The sequence below is a fragment of the Prionailurus bengalensis genome, chromosome D1 (genome assembly GCF_016509475.1).
Source record: "Prionailurus bengalensis isolate Pbe53 chromosome D1, Fcat_Pben_1.1_paternal_pri, whole genome shotgun sequence".
In the NCBI taxonomy this organism is placed as follows: Eukaryota; Metazoa; Chordata; class Mammalia; order Carnivora; family Felidae; genus Prionailurus; species Prionailurus bengalensis.
Window position 1 is genome coordinate 83,402,061 of NC_057346.1, and position 17,639 is coordinate 83,419,699.

Below are 17,639 nucleotides of genomic sequence, written 5' to 3' on the forward strand. Positions count from 1 at the left end.
TCATTGCCCAGGCACTAAAAAACAAAGGTGAAATCAAATGACAGGACATTTTCCATTTCTCATTCTTGAATAATTGCATCTATCCATTAAAATCCATCCTTATACTTTGGGCAATATACTTGTCTGCCTTGCACAGGGTTAGAATTTGTTACGATAAACAATCAAATATTCTGATTTCTTATTCTTTCATAAGGAAAAATATTATCATCCAACTCATAATTATAAGTGCTAGACTGGGGAGGAAGCTGTATACCATTGTAAGTAACACTATTGGCTTTGGATTCAGAAAAACAAGTTTGAATTCAAGGTCTGCATATATTAGCTGAATATACAAACTTGGGCATGCTCTTTAATCTCCTGAATCCTCATTTATTTCACTTTAAGATGAGGATAATATTGGTACTTTCTCATCAGTTGCTATGAGTCAAATAGAAAACACTCAATAAATATTTATGAATTAACTGAAAGTTATAATTACCAAAATGTAACTCACATTTCTGGACATCATGATTAAGGATGTGTGTGCTTTATTCTTGGTAATTTTAAGTTCAGTATCTACATTACTAGCAGCAATTGACTGGGTTATAGTCAGTTTTATTATTTGGAAGCTTTATCCCCATTTATTATTTATGTAATGCCCCCAATGTTTGCAACACATTGACAGGGCCTAAAAACACAGTCATTTTTCATGTGGAGTTTCCATTTATAAGAAAACAAAATAAGAAAAAAGAACTAGTTGCTAAGGTTATTTGACATTCATTTAGGTTGGAGAAAGTATTTGTCCTCCTACACTTACATATCAGTAAGTAGCCGACCTACATGGTCCTTATATTAAGATTTTTCAGAATACATTTTGAGGGAGGTAAAGGAAATGAGTACTTTGTGAAGTAAGAAAAGATTGCTTTGGGAGTATTAAAAAAGTTTCCTACTTCTTCACACTAAAGGCAATGAAAGGATACCAACGGGCTCCAAAGCCAATGAGAAGGACTAAATATGTGTGTTGCAGATATTAAAGGGAAATAGTCAGTGAAAGGTAAGAGAACTATTTACACTTAGAATGAGTTGATGACCTTTTTTACAACACCATAGAAATAGATACTACAGAACTGAATCCATGTAATTCCCACCTCTTTATCTTCATCTCAGTATTTAGAAATCTTGTCCTTTATCTCTATTTTTTACTCCTATATCTCAGTGGAGAGATTAGCCTTGCTCCTTTTCTTTTTATTTTCTCTGGGATTTAGTTCAATTAATTTTGCTTGTCCCTCCAGGCTTTAATCTGTTCTCTGCTGCCAAACATACTCAAAAGTGCCTAGGTGAAAAGCAAACAAGGACTAAAATCTCTCCTTGACTCTGTCTTCCTTTGGTTCCTTACCAAAATACCACACCCATCATTCTGTTTTCTTTCATAACTTGACTTCTTAAAGTCTACACGACCTCCGACTCCTCTCCTGTCTTTTATTTATCCAATCTAGTACACTATCTATAGAAACTGTTCTCTTAATGATTAATGGTGACCTTAATTTTTTAATGGAACATCTCACAAATGTGCCTGTCATCCTTGCACAGGGGCCATGGTACTCTTGTTGGTGTCATTTGAATTTTAGTGAATGTGCTGCTAGAGTAAGCACAATGGTCACCTCTTAATTACAAGACCCAATAGCCTAATCTTCCTCTTGCGGTACCTTATCTCTGCAGTGTTTTGCACTGGTCTATCCTTCCTTAAAAACTTGTTCTCTGTTGCATTCTCCAAAATCACCCCTTCTGTAGTTTTATTTCTCTCACACACTAATTCCTTCACCAGATTTTCTTCCTTTGTCCAATCTAGCCAGACCATGTCTCATGTGATTTGTTCTCATGGTGTAGGTATACCAAGTGAAGAACTACATTTAGTGAAGGCAGTGCTATGAAATCACTCCATGATCATCTGTGAAGCAGATGAAAGATGGGTATGTTGCCAAGATAACAAGCAGTGGAAGGAACAGAGAATGGAGTCTTCCTGGATGCTAAAATTGACATCAAATTAAAGTATATACTAATCAGGACTTCAGCTTTGGTAATGGCAGACAATAACTTGGACCAAATATCCCAGTAAGAACAATTAGAAAATCTAGAAAAAAAAATGTGTTTTTTTTAATGTCTATTTGAAAACATAAAAAGCTAATAAGGCAGTGAAGAATATCTGGGAGAAGAAGGAAACCCTAGCATTTGTAACTGCCAATTGCCAATTAATTCCAGAGAAAGCAAGTGAGAAAGAAAACCAAACTTTTGACAATCTTTTATGGAGTACAGGTGAACTGGAAGTCAATTGTACCTTGAAAGAACTGAAACTCAGTTTCAAATCATCTTAGTCCTTGAAATTGGACTAAACTGATCCTAGATGCTAGATCCTTGAAATTGATCCTTAGTCCTTGAAATTGGACTAAACTGATCCTAGATGCTAGATCCTAGATGCTAGAGTCCCTACCTGTTTGACCAAAGCAATTTTAAATACTCTTTGGGGGTGGGGAGGGCTGGGTGCAGAATTCTTGCACACAATTTCTGTTATGTTTCATATTTATTGTCTATTACTGAATCAGAAAAATAACCAGTCATGAAGAGACAAGACAATTTTTAAAAGAAGGAGAAGAATATAGATAATTTAAAAATACTCATAGGGTATGTAGACAAATGCTATAAATATGTTCAAGGAAATAGAACTAAAAACTATAGAGAATAAAGCAACTGAAAATATACAACTGAAAGATGTAGTATTCAAACTTAAGAACTTAGTGGATTAATTAAAGAGCAAATTGTACCCAGCTAAAGATAAATCATGAACTGGAAGATATTTCAAAGGGAAATATTCAGAATAATGCATGGAGAGACAAAAGATGAGGAACACAAAAATATGAGTAACTTAGCAGTTACAATAAGAGGTCTAATTCATGTGTGATTGGAATCTTGAGAAAAGAGGAAGAAGAGAAAATGGCTGAGAATTTTCCAGAATTTTCTCATTTGAAGAGAAAATGACTGAGAATGTTCCAAAGCTAATGAAATACATCAAGCTACAAATTCAAGAAGGCTCAAAACTTTCTAGAAACAGCATCTAAAATGTACTAGAAATCAAAATCAAAGGCAACAGGCATTCTCTAGGAATATGGCTCACATGAGCTATTCTTAGGGAAAGGTAACTATTGATGATGAAATAAAGCAAACCAAGATAAGAAAAACAAAAAAAACCAGTAAGGGAGAAGTTTGGTAAAGGGTACCATGATAAGCTCGGAATCCATGTAATACAGAACTAAGAGTAAATAACTATGGGAATTATGGCTACAGAACAGAATACAAGCATAAGTCTTGAAAATTAACAGAACTCACCAAAATTATAAGGTTAAGAGGTCAAGATACAGGGAAGTATAGTGCACCAATTTCCTTATTTTTAGAGCAAGGACTCAATACTGTGAAAATTTGAAACATAGTTTCTTTTAAAAATATTCCAACCTTTTTGTACATTAATTTGTACATTTTTGTACATTACATATTTTGTACATTACATAATTGTAACTTGTTTCTGTAAAAAAACAAGGGTTTTTTATAGTTAAAAAAATAGAGATTCAGCAGTTCTTCACTCTCTAATTTCTTTCCAGTTAAATTCAAGTAAAATTAAATGTTCTGTTTTTATTTTAAAAATAAGATACATCATGATGGGTCCCTTTTGCAAAAACAAAACAAAACAAAACAAACACACACACAAAAAAACATTGCTGATCTATTTACTCTTCTTAGCGATATATTGAAGATATTCTTTGTTAATGATGTTAAATTCTAGGTGGAGGAATGTGGGGTGTTTATTCATTTTGTGTTAAACATAGCACAGTGTAACTATTTATAATGAGCACTTACATGCTTTATAAAAACAATCTCATCGTTAGTATTATTATTTTTAAAGAGCACAGGTTTTGGAATCTGACAGACCTTTGTATAAATCTGGGCTGAGACACCAAGTAGCAGTGTAGCCTTAGAAAATTTACTTAATCATTGGACCTCAGTTTTCTCATCTGAAAAATGAGGATGTTAATACCTATTTTATAAGGTGATTGTATTAAACATAAATATGTATATACAACACTTTATCAGTTTATGGCCAAAGCAATCAACATTTATCTTTTTATTTTCATTTATTGAGTTCTGGCTATTTTGCTGGTTTGTCATATAAGCTACAACAAACCAATTCATCTCTTTGCTTGCTTACCTGGTAAAACGACAGAATTTGTATGAGACATTCCATTGTACCCTCCACCTCTTCTAGAGCTGACATCTACATGACTTCTTTGCAATCTGTCGTGTTATTCCATGACTGCTTCCCCTCCCCAAATCTCTTGCTCCACTCTTGTCACAATAATTGATTGGTCCAGGGGAGGATTCTGATGCAAACTAGATTAATCCTGACTACAAGTGATTGACCTAATCTAGACAAATAATGCATTCTTTTCTTAAAATTGTTTGATTTAATGTAAAAAAGAAATCTCTTGATCCCTCCTCCATATCTGAAAGATGTAAAACTGAAGAACTCTTAGGAGTGCACATTCCCACCGTGTAAAAAAAAGAGTGACGGTGACTTGCAGAGACAATAAAGAGATAGGAGTTGGAGAGCTACTCCTGGGAGCATTCTTACTCCAGATCTCAGTTTTTCTGGAAACCCATCTGTATCCATGCCTTTTCCATGATTTTGCTGTGTAGCTCATTCTTGGACTCTATAAGCCACTATATTCCTTCCTTCCTCCTATCACTTTTTTTTTTTTTTTAAGACAATCACTTCAGGTTGAATTTCTGTTATTTACGATTACACCAGTATAGGTTTGGAATAGATGATGCTTAAGAATTATTTTACCTTGGGGCGCCTGGGTGGCGCAGTCGGTTAAGCGTCCGACTTCAGCCAGGTCACGATCTCGCGGTCCGTGAGTTTGAGCCCCGCGTCGGGCTCTGGGCTGACGGCTTGGAGCCTGAAGCCTGTTTCCGATTCTGTGTCTCCCTCTCTCTCTGCCCCTCCCCCGTTCATGCTCTGTCTCTCTCTGTCCCAGAAATAAATAAACGTTGAAAAAAAAATTAAAAAAAAAAAAGAATTATTTTACCTGAATGTTTGATAATTCCTTAAAATGTGTTCTTTAGCTTTCCTAATTTACTGAATCACTTAAATGTGATCTTCATATTAATGAACACTTACGAAATTATTTTACATGCACAATTGTACAATACATATCCAGGTTCTAAGCCATAAAATAAGTTCCTCAAACTTACCTAACTAGATATCACATGGCTTTGTCATTAGTCTTTCTAAATTTGAATATGTCCATCTGAAAGAGACTGTCCAACCCATGGAACTTTCATTTAAGTGATAACAAACATCTTACATTCCTGCACAGTGCTGATATGGTAAGGGAAAAAATGACTATGTCCTCTTTCCAAATTTACATATATTTTTATGATTCTGCTTTTCTCTTTTTAATGGCACCATATCTACTTCTTTATCCATAAATTTATTTTCACACAGAAACCCTTTGATGATGAAGAATAAAACCATGTTTTAAAGCCAGCCAGATGGTTTTCCCATTTCCTGTTGTGTACATATATATATATATATATTTCATTATGGGGAGGGGTCACAGAGAAGACAAAAAGCAAAACCTATAGTGAACGTTGAACCTATCTAGCTATCCTAGAATCTATCATTGTTCCTTTGAAGAAATTCAACATTTGCCTTACAACCAGAGAATAAACATCAGCTGCTAGAGAAAGCTATTGAATTTCAAAATCCCTTTGAAATGTCACATTAACCTGTTTAACTTTCAGTCAGTTCTTTAAAATATCAAACATTTCCTGATGACTCCCAGATCTAAGACTGCTTATATTTCTCTAACTTAAAAGCTTGTTTCCTTCACTTGCAAACAAACTGTGGTGAATGAATCAGCACTATTTAGGCCTGGGAAAAGTGTATCGCAGCCACAGTCTGTGTGCAGTCTTTCTACAGGTTAGCTCAATTTTGGATGTTGAATGAGATCAAATGCTGAACCTCGTTGACTTGGCTAAAACTACACAGCTCTAGCCTTTTATTTAGCCCTCCATTAAGTTTTAATCTTTAAAGCTGTATTTGTTTCATAAATCATCTTTTATTCTCAGATGTGTAGAAGTCAGGCAACAACGATTAACTTATTTTACTCAACAACATCTACTGAGCATCCACTTGTTAGGCGCTGAGGGCAAAAGAGTGAAAAGAAAAGTTGTGCCTGTTGTTCATGAAGAGCCACATTATATATTGAGACACAGATATGCAAATTATGAGAAGTTAGAATATAATGGGTTAAATTCTGTAATAGAGGTTAAACTATTGAGAACACAAAGTGAATGATGAGAGAAACTATTGAGAACACAATAAGTGAATGATGTTTTCTTCTTTCAAGCAGAGCTGGATTTATAACTTAACCTTTAAGTGTAAGAGCTACAGGAATTTTGTGCTGAATCATCAGTAGTGTCCTGGGACATAATCAACACCAGGTGTCTTTCCTTTTAATGCCATTGATAGCCTTCCCATCTTATACTTATTGCTGGTGATTCTTGTTCACTGAGCTCCATGCACTTTCATTTTCATGATGTGTGTATACACATGTTCACATTATTAAGAAGGCTACTAGTCATAGACATGGATGACTACCTTACAATAATTGTGAAGTATCCTATCTAAATGAGCCATTTCATTCTAGAGTTTCATTCATTTGAGTTTTTCATATGAGTTCATATGAGTTTTAGGTGTACAGCACAGTGGATGATTCAACAACTCTATGCTATGCTTATCACAAGTGTATCTGTCTTCTGTCACCATACAACACTATTACTATATTCTTGACTATGTTATCTATACTATACCTTTCATCCCCATGACTTATTCATTCCATAACTGGAATCCTGTACCTCCCACTCCCTTTTACCCATTTTGTCCATCTCCTCACCCCCCTCTCCCCTGGCAACCACAAGTTTGTTCTCTGTATATATGAGTCTATTTCTGATTTTTGTTTGTTCATTTGTCTTGTTTTTAAGATTCAGTATATAAGTGAAATTATATGGTATTTGTCTTCTCCACCTGGCTTATTTCACTTATCATCATATCTTTTAGTTCCACCCATGTTGTTGCAAATGGCAGGATCTCATTCTTTTTTATGGCTGATTGATATTCCATTGTGTATAATGTACCACATCTTCTTTATCTATTGATGGACAATTGAGTTACTTCCTTATCTGGGCTATTGTAAATAACGCTGCAGTAAACACAGGAATGCATATATCTTTTTTGAATTAGTGTTTTCATTTTCTTTGGATACATACCCAGTAGTGGATTACTGGATCATATGGTAATCTATTTTTAATTTTTTAAGAAACCTTCAAACTGGTTTTCACAGTGGCTGCACCAATTTACATTCCCACCAATAGTGCACAAGTGTTCCTTATTCTCCACATCCTTGCCAACACGTGTGTGTGTGTGTGTGTGTGTGTGTGTGTGTGTGTTATTCTAGCCATGCTGACAGTGATATTTAATTGTGGTTTTGATTTGCATTTCCCTGATGATGAGTGATGTTGAACATCTTTTCATGTGGCTGGTAGCCATCTGTATGTCTTCCTTGGGAAAATGTCTATTCAAAATATCTAAGAATAAACTTAACCAAGGAGGTGAAAGACTTGTACCTATATCATGAAAACTATAAAACATTGATGAACGAAAATGAAGACAATACAAGCAAATGTAAAGATATTCCATGATCATGGATTGAAAGAACCAATATTGTTAAAATGTCCATAGTACCCAAAGCAATCTATAGATTCAGTGCAATCCCTATCAATCTACCAATAGTATTTTTCACACAACTAGGACAAGTAATCCTAAAATATTTATGGAACCCCAAAAGATCCTGCAATCTTAAGAAAGAAGAACAAAGTGGAAGTGTCACAATCTTAGATATCAAACTAAAGTACAAAGCTACTATAATCAAAACAGTATGGTACTGGCACAAAAATAGACACACAGATCAATGGAACAGAATAGAAAGCCAAAATAAATCCATGCTTTTATGGTCAATTAATCTATAACAAAGAATTATAAGACAGGAAAAACCAGACCACTGTCTTATACCATGCATAAAAATAAACTCAATATGGAATAAGACCTAAATGTGAGACATGAAACTCCTAGAAGAGAACATAAGTAATCTCTTTGACATTGGCCTTAACAACATTGTTCTATATATATGTCCTCAGGTAAGGGGAACAAAAGCAAAAATAAACTATTGGGATTACACCAAAATAAAAAACTTTTGCACAGTGAAAGAAATCATTAACAAAATGAAAAGGCAGCCTACTGAATGGGAAAAGATATTTGCAGACGATACACCTGGTAAGGCATTAATATACAAAATATATAAAGAATTCATACAACTTAATGCAAAAATAAATAATTCTGTTGCAAGGTAGAATTAGGATCCTTAATATTTTTGAAGCCATGGCCTCCTATGAGAATCTTCTTAAAATTACAGCCTCTTTATTTTTATTTATTTATTTTTAATGTTTATTTATTTTTGAGAGAGAGAGAGTACAAGCGGGAGAGGAGCAGAGAGAGAGGGAGACAGAATGTGAAGCAGGCTCCAGGCTCTGAGATGTCAGCACAGAGCCCTGTGTGGGGTTCAGACTCCCAAACCGTGAGATCATGATCTGAGCTGAAGTCGTATGCTTAACACTTAACCGACTGAGCCACCCAGGCACCCCAGAGTCTCTTTAAATAAACAGGTGCACACAGATTAATTTTGTGTAACATTGAGTGGTTATAAAGCCCTCATGTCTATGATGGGCTCAAGTTCAGTAACTCCAGCACTAGAAAAACATCTAAGTTCATCGCATTTCCAAATCTGACCCTGTGAAACATCTAAGGATCAAGGCTGACAATTTCTACCATTCAGGTTCACCTGGTCCCTTCAGTCCTAGATACTTCAAGCTCCATACATTGTTTTCGAGGATCCCAATCTTGGTATCACCCACTTGGGCAGTGTCCCAAGGCTAATCTGAGCTCCTGTAACAGTTTTGACTGGGCACAATGAATAGAAGAGATAAAATTATTTCCAAAAACCTGAGTAGATCAAATATTCCAGATGAGTGCTGTCTAATGGAAATACAATGCAAGCCACCAAATCAAGCCACACTGTAATTTTTAATTTTGAGAAGTCACACTGAGAAAAGTAAAATGAAACAGTTCAAATCAATTTTAATAGCATAATCTATTTAAATGAAGGCATCCAATATATTCCAACATGTAATCAATATACAAAAGTAACAAGATATCTTATATTCCTTCTTTTGTACTAAGTCTTTGAAATCTGGTATGTATTTTACCCTTACAGCACATCTCAGTTTGGACTAGCTACATTTCAATAACTCAGTAGCTACGAGTGTGTAGTGGCTTTCATACTGGACAGGAAGGTATTAAGCCCAGAATAAATGTCAATCTTTCTGTATACCTGGCTTTGTTATAGCAGTGATCAGTTTTTTACCTTTTTAAGAATACTTTCTCCCATAACTATCTGAGAAGAAACGAACAGTTTATTTTCTTCTATTGTGTTGCATCTCACGTGGGAAGAGATGCAAGCCATGCCCCCTGAAACCATGTTGTGCAGTGGCCCTATCGGGAGGAAGCTGCATCTTGTCAATCCTGTTCTCTAAAGGGCCAATGCATTTGGTACGACTTACAAAACAGCTTTAAAAATAAAATAACCAAAACAGATCTTTGTAGCCACATCCAAAATCAAACTAATTCATACTAGCAACCTCTCTAAAAATTGCTTCAGGCTGACTACACCAGGGTTGATCGGCATTAAAAGACGAGTTTATACTGTAGGTAAATTGATGCATTCCTGGCCGGGAAACAACGACAGCATATATTAAGCCAGGAATGATGGTTATAGAGAAAGATATTTAAAGCAAATCATTATTTAAAAAAAAAAGAGGGAGTGGAAATCTTCCTTCCTCAACCTCTTCACCACTCATAAAATATTGCTATCGTATTAGGTACTATAGGACATTTAACTGAATAATCTTGAAGACCAAATGTCAAAATTATAGCTCATATATAAGCTAGAGTATACATATATAGTATATATGTAGCTGTTTTACAGACACATCTTCAGCATGATTCCCCAGTTAAGCTATTTCTTGTATGCATTTCATTTTTGGGATAATTTTCTTGCCATTAAATTAAAAAAAATCCTCCAAATTATTCTAGCCACCATTTTTTTTTTACCTGATAAAATATTCTGTTGTGTTTTTAAATGGCATCATTTGGAACAGACAAATCATACTTTGAGGAAAGGGCACATTGTTAAGTTTGTTAAAAGCTATAATGGACATCTTGAATCTTTTCTTAGGGTTAAAAAAAATCTCTCTGCTAGCAGTTAATAAATGTTAATAAGATTTTTTTCAAAATAGTGGCTACAGTATTGCAGTGTTAATTGCATTACTCAGTGAAAAAAATGCAGTGAGTCATATTTTATAGTTGTTACTTATGCAATTTGGAGAACTTTTCAGGCCCTTGATAAAGAATGAGGGGACTCCAGACCTGATAAAATGAGTCTAGAAAGACCATTTCCTTTCTTTAATAGGGTTTAGAAAATTTGCAATTAAGAATAGACTAAAACAACTTGAAATTGTGTTATGAATTCATACTCTTTTCAGACTCAATAGGACCTCAACAAGATCAGTAATTTCAATTGTTCCCAACCTTCACAAAACTGAGGATCCCTTTTGCTATTCCTTTTTACCAGCTTTTCTCTACCACATGAACCTAGTGTTTAAGGGGGAAAAATGTGTTTTTCTACTAAGTATAAATAAAATGTATTTCCCTATTTTATTAGTGAAACACATATGTAATTACTAAACAGCTCTGTTCAGTGTAAAACAACTTGTGTTACCATGATGGATCAAAGTAATTCCAGAAAAAAAGACAGTTATGTGATATTTAAGTTAGCCTCCTCCACAGATGGACCAAATAAAAACAGAAATTTTAACCACATTAAGAAGCCAAAGCAAGTTGGTAGGCTCTCCAGGATTAGATGTCCATGTTTATTAACTGCAGATTGATAAGTGTGCTCATGGCTCATGGCTCAAAAGTGCCTCATTTCTTTGTAAATAAAAGCCAACTGATAATTTAAAAACAACAAAGGTGAAGTACTAAATGCTTGAGTTGAAGGTTTTTCACACCTCTCCCTGGAATATCCTTCACCTCTTCTGTCAATTAAATCCTTTCATAATCATCAAATGTTTTTGAGTTTTGTACATGAGAATGTATATTGCTTTCTTCTACAAGAGGGAGCCTAATTGACTAAGGATCCAAGCTGCTGCACTATGAAGTTTCTCCCTGTGTTTGCACTGAGGCTGTGCCTACTATGGGCTGCTTCTCACCAGTAACTGAGTGAGGTAGGATAGTAATGCAGTCCTGTTCCTGGGAAACAGGGGAATGCTTTGGCTCAAGGACTCATAAATGGTTTTACTGAACCTTCCCACCAACTTTCCTTATCTTTCCTTCACTCAGCGTCAGATGTATGTCACAACCAAATGACTCTCCCAGACTTCGGCTTCCTCCCAGTTCCCTTTCATGCAGGCATTTCTCTTAATAAACTTGTACATTTAATCCTGTCTTCGCACCTGTTTCTCAGAAGACCTGGACTAATACATTAACTCAGATCATTTTTTTCAGTTTCTCAAACTGTATATGTATATAATACTCTGCAAAAGAAAGCAAAGAAAATGGCCCTTTGTAATTTGGCCTCACCTCATTACCCTGGCTGCTTCTACCATCTCTAGGCTCCAGATATACCCAGCTCACTACAAGTACCCAGGACCCTGCAATTTGAAAATGCTATCCCCTTGCCTAAAATGACTTCCTCTCTAGTTTATACGGCAATGTTTACAAGACCACTGTGAGTCATCTCCTTTGATCAGCCTTTCCTGACATCTATAAACAGAATTCAGAGTGTGTCCTCCTCTTGCATCCATACTTGACTTAGCTTGCATGATCTTGGCACTTTTGAAGACAGGCCGGTTGTTTTTTTTTAGAATGTCTTGCAGTATAGATTCATCCAGTGTTTCTTCATTATTGGATATATAACCATTATTATACCCGTTGTGTATTTTTGGCCAGACTGTCTCACTGTAGTCTCTTCATTATATTTTATCAATTGCACATTATGGCTATTTGTTCCATTACTAGTGTTGTTCATTTTGACCACTTTATCAAGACCAGGTTTATCTACTTTTTGTTCCATCTGTAACTAACAAGTACTTTGTAAGAGTATTCTTTGAAACCATGTAAAATTTTCATTCCTTGTCTCATTTTCATCTACCTGTTTTAGTATCCACTGAAATTTCTTGCCTGGGCTAATTATGACTGTGCCTTTTGCCAAATGGTAATTTTCTAAAAACCATTATTCCTTCTACATTTCATTGAAGGCTTTCCACTCTATGGAGGAACTTTCTCTTCTATCCATCTATTTAGTCATTCATTTATTTATATCAGTGGAGTACTAGTTAAATCAACGAGTTACAGTTTGTTATATCATTCTTTAAAGGCTCCAATTGTCCTTTATTTGGCCAGTTAGAGCCCCCTCAAGTTTACTTCTGTGTTCTTTTGACACGCCCCTATCCTTCTTTGAGCATTTCCGTACTTTCTGTTACCAAAGATGATCCAGGTTCATCGTGTTCTTTTCCAGCCCCAGCCCTGGATTCAGTCATTTCTTCAAAGAGCCCTGGTTCATTTAGCATTTGACACCAAGAGCATGAGGTATTCGTTACTACTAAGATGCCACTGCTCCCAAGCCTTTCTAGCAGATAGCTAGGAACTAAACACATGTTTACATCTATATTTATTTCTTTATCTGTAATGGAAACTTAGCTCACTCTGGTATCCAATTCCAACCCAATGGCAGCTGCATTTATTCTAGCTTTATCTTTTTCTGTATTTGTAGCTCTTTATCCAATAGTGAGAAACCTGACTCTTATTGTTCTTGATGTACTTATTTATTTGCTCAATCTCCCTGGAGGTAGCCAATTTTCTGATACTGCTGGGCCAACCACCCTCTTTGCAAATACACCTGCCCCATGCTATGTTTGGCTTCCTCTGCATAGGCCCGCAGCCTTCCTTGTCAGACTCAACTCATGGATATTGAACAACAGAAAGAAAAATGCTAATAAATATTTTTTTTGAAAAAAGGAAAGAAACAAAGGGGAAGGGGAGAGGGAGAGATATAGCTGCTAGTGTTTTTTATACTTTTTTCCTCTTTTAAGAAGGGAGCAGCTTTAGGCATAGAGCCTTCTATAAGGAATAGTATCTATCTAGAAGTTAATAACACAATTTTTGTTTTAATTGTGAATGTATTTAAGTTACCCGGTCTATTTCTTTTCTTTAAATATATTTTTAATTGAGGAAAAAGTTACATACTTTAATCAGCACAGTTCTTAAGCATATATTTCAATGCTTTGACATATATATATATATTTAACATATATATATATATAATCACATTGAGATGTAGAATACTTACATCTCCCTAGAAGATCCCAGTCAATTTCCATCCCCTGTAGGCATTGAGTTTTGTGATTTATATCAGGATTGGTTTTGCTTCTTTGTAAATATTTTTAAGTAAAGTATTGATGAAAAAAATAAAATATAAATGATAAAGATTATAAAAGGAGTAGGGAGGGGATAGCACAGAAGGTGTTGTAGCCACAATGGTTTGTTTCATGGACATCTTGAAGGGTTTTTCTCTTGCCCTTAGAAATGTTTCTCTGCTACACTGAAGATAGCCACCAATATTAGGCTAATGGATACAAGCTCTAACCTTCCCTCTCTACTTCCTTCATATGTACTCATTTTTCCAAGCATTCACTATATACCTACTGTGTGCTCCAGGAGCTAAAGACAAATAAGGAGCAATGCCTGCATTCAAAATAGAGATGATCACCATAACCTGGTCCAAGGAATTGTTTACAAATATGGCCACAAATTTGTCATATACTCTGGGTCTGGAGTTCTTTCTTGTCCAGCAAGAAAGCGGGATGCAGGATTAAAAATGTGACAGATTTTTCTTCTCCTAATGTCCAGGAGAAGACAAGAGCCCTGATTAAGGGTACTTGCTCCGTTTTTATTAGTATCAGAAGGCTTACAAACATGGTGATGGAAGTGCACAAAGAGGCAATGAAACAATATTAACTCATGGGCGTGAGGGAAAGGGGTTTTTGAAGGTATATGATGTTAAGGGTTTGGGTTAATACAAAACAAAATCCTGACTCCTGGTGGAAGTTTGTTTACAGCAGACGTGAAGCACCACCTGTGTTTACCTAAACTGGTCTAGGGGGACAAGAAAGACAGAGCATACTACCTCAGGGTCAAAAAGGCACCTTTCTTTTGTTAATTAGCTCCGCTTTGGGCAACTTTGCCCCAAAGAGGTATATAACCCTATTAACCTGTTCACCTAATTTGGTCCTTCCTTCCTGTGGAAGCAGCTTTCTGCTATACTACTAAAGGGGGGGAGGGGTGTTTCTGCCCTGAATACCTAACCTTATTTACCTTGTAAACCTTTGTTCTATATTGGGGCATTTGCCCCGCCTTATCTATACTGGGGCCTTTGCCCCACCCTCTCTATACCTATTTACCTAACCTAGTTTACCCAAACTTGGATGTGAACATCCTATGGGTTTCTAATTCTTTATGCCTTGTTAACCCATCAGTGCAGGCTCAGGGAATTCCTAAACTTATTCCCCACACAAATTATTGTTTCTAATTTATGGATTATGGCCAAAATTCACAAATCTACAGATGCAAATTGACCATTTCAGAGGCACTGGAAAGAAATGAGAAAAACAAGGGAAGAGCAAAGAGGGTAGATTTCCTATTTAACAATTTGTATGTGATTTTTAATAAATAAAAGTAGTTTTATTATAGAATTACATCTGGCATTAAAAAAATAAAAGGGCCACCCATAATCTACAATTTAAGCCTATTAAACACTGAATCAACCCAAGTTTGCTGAAACAATTGCCCCTTTCATGGCAAAATCCATCTAGAAAGAAAATTACTTGGTTTGAAGATTTTTGGAGAAAAGCCTGGTCTTTCTAAATGGTGATCACTCCTTTTGCTCTACATGTTTTTGCCTTTATATCTTTTTATTGTTCAGCATCTGACCCAAGTTGGGGAATTCCTTTTGTACTTCAGTTAGCACATTGATAAAAGTATAAATATAGAACACAAAGTGATGTTGTCAAACAATCAACAGGTATTCATTCACTGCCTGGGCACTGTCCCTAAGGAGCTTTGCTCTGTTTAAGAAAATAAATCACAATTAAAATTTTTAACTTAAATTTTGAGACGTAGGAATTATAAACCTCCTTATATACATTCCCTACCCTAACTATTAAAATAGGCCATTGGTAACCAAGCAACTCTTATTTACAAAGATTACCCACTCTCCCATATCCTACCTGAATTTGAGAAGTTTAGCCAACCTGGAAAATGCAATGAGCTCCATTAATTTCTCCTTACAGACAGTGTGGCAGTAGCAGAAGAAATCTCTCTTACTTGTTAAACCTAATGGAATTTGAAGCAGACTACTTAAAGTATGAATTCAGAAACAATCATTCATCAACACAAATAAATAAGCAACATGAACATTTCAAGTCCTTTGCCCCACTTCTCTATGAGAGTATCTGCCTTACTAGCAAGTCAGTGTGATGATATGTGTGTGTGAGAGAGCATTTCATAAACCATGGCCTACAGTCCAGGTGTAAGGGAGTATATAGTCTTCATCAGTCTACACAGGTTGCTGTCTAAGCCATAGTATGACAGTGTGTGTCCTTGCATTTGAATATCATTAAGTATAAACTTAAGGCAGTTTAATATGACAGAGCAGTATTACCCAGTCACATATCATGTTTCAGTTAGGCATAACAGGAAATTTATAACTAAGCAAAATCATCATAGGCAGGACTTAGAGGTCTTCAATGAAGATGGCTAACGATTAAGAAATCTCTTAAGCCAAAACTTGAGAGGGACTAAGTTTTATAAGCTCTGCTGGAAGGTTCATTTCACCTGGAGCCATGAAGCTAGTCACTTATTCTCTCGGCTTTGATTTCCCTCAAAAGGATTTCATGGTTGTAAGAATGAAAATGGCTCTCTAGATGAAAATTGAGAGTCAGTGTATATGGTATAGATAATGTAATTTTTGTGATGTAATTTATTATTCTCTCTACATTAGGTCTACTTCCTTTCTTTGCAAATTAAGCTTGAGAATCTGAACTCTTAGAGATGTCCCCAGACCCAGCCTGCACTTCTTCACAGCACAGGTGAGAAATGCTGTCTGACCTTTCTGCTGGGAGGACAGAATGTTTAGGTAAAAATGGCTGACCAATGAACCAGCCTACATGGCTCTCTCACTTTGGTGCTCTCACAGGAACATAATGGGGTGAGGTGAGAATATGGAGAATGGGATATCAGAGTAGCGAAGAAATGGCTATCCTCTTTTTCACTCTAATCTGTAGATTTATTGTGCAATGCCAAACTAGAAAAGAGAGGAACCTAAATTTGAGGATAGATGTTGTTTTAGATTGATTTTAATATTTGAAAATAACAGTTTTATTAATATCCAGAAGTGGCCAAAAAAGTTAACAAATTGGCCTAAGAGGACAGAGAAGAAAAATCTTGTAGAATGGTTTGAGGGCAGCAGTGGAAATAAAAAATAAAACTGATTAAACTCCATCTTCCTTACATAGCTTATCCAACAAACAAAATAAGAAAGGTCAGGGCAGTAAACATTGCTACTCACACAGAGACATAGAGCTTAAGGAAAATCAGTGAGTGGCACTATAATTGGGTGCATTTTTTTCTATTTGACAAAACTTATTTTAAAATCAGTATTGAACTTCTAACTTTTAACCCCTTCATGTATATTGTATGTCAATGTATGCTGCCAACTAAAGGGTATTAGGAACCACAATGGAAGAGAGTAGGAGGCATGAATAGGAATTGGGTGTGATCTTGAGGTTGAACACAGATTTTACAATCATTTATACAGAAGTAGTTGAGAGGTCTTTGTCTGCCTATCCCCAAACCTGTTGTCCGTTATCAACTTTGGATGGAAGTATTCATATAATTTCATCCCTCATTCACTGTTTTAAAGTTGTCTCTCTTGAAATTTGAAAAATTCTTATTTTTAAATAGATTTTTTAATTTTCTGGGCCCCATCAATACAAAGGCCTGGAAACAAAAATTATATTTGAAGAATTTTATTTATGCAGCAATTTGGAACTATTTTGTAGGTTAATAGTAGCTCTCCAAGGCTAGGCTTCCTTGTCTTTGGAGGAAACCCGCCATTCAGTTGGTTAAATTCTATTGGTAGAAAAGACATTAATCCTTAACTGGTTTGTGGAAAGATCAAACATATATATATATTTGCTTATATATATTATATATTATATATTATATACATATATATATATATACATACATACAATGTGGCCTCCAGCACCTACTGCCACCATGATTTAGATTCTCCCTACCTTCAAAACATTATCTCATA

General features: G+C 35.5%; 1 protein-coding gene and 1 non-coding gene across 2 annotated transcripts in view; one reads left to right on the forward strand and one right to left on the reverse strand.

Moving 5' to 3' along the window:
- Window positions 1-16,422, forward strand: part of METTL15 (methyltransferase like 15) — a 211,540-nt gene extending 195,118 nt beyond the window's left edge. The window contains exon 6 of the mRNA XM_043580853.1: window positions 16,320-16,422. Coding sequence (XP_043436788.1) covers window positions 16,320-16,345 — 26 coding nt within the window. The 3' untranslated portion in view covers window positions 16,346-16,422. The remainder of the gene's footprint in view (window positions 1-16,319) is intronic.
- Window positions 1,525-1,631, reverse strand: LOC122484545. Its single transcript, XR_006297611.1, has one exon. It is a non-coding gene; the product is annotated as a U6 spliceosomal RNA (small nuclear RNA).
- Window positions 16,423-17,639: the final 1,217 nt, after the last annotated feature.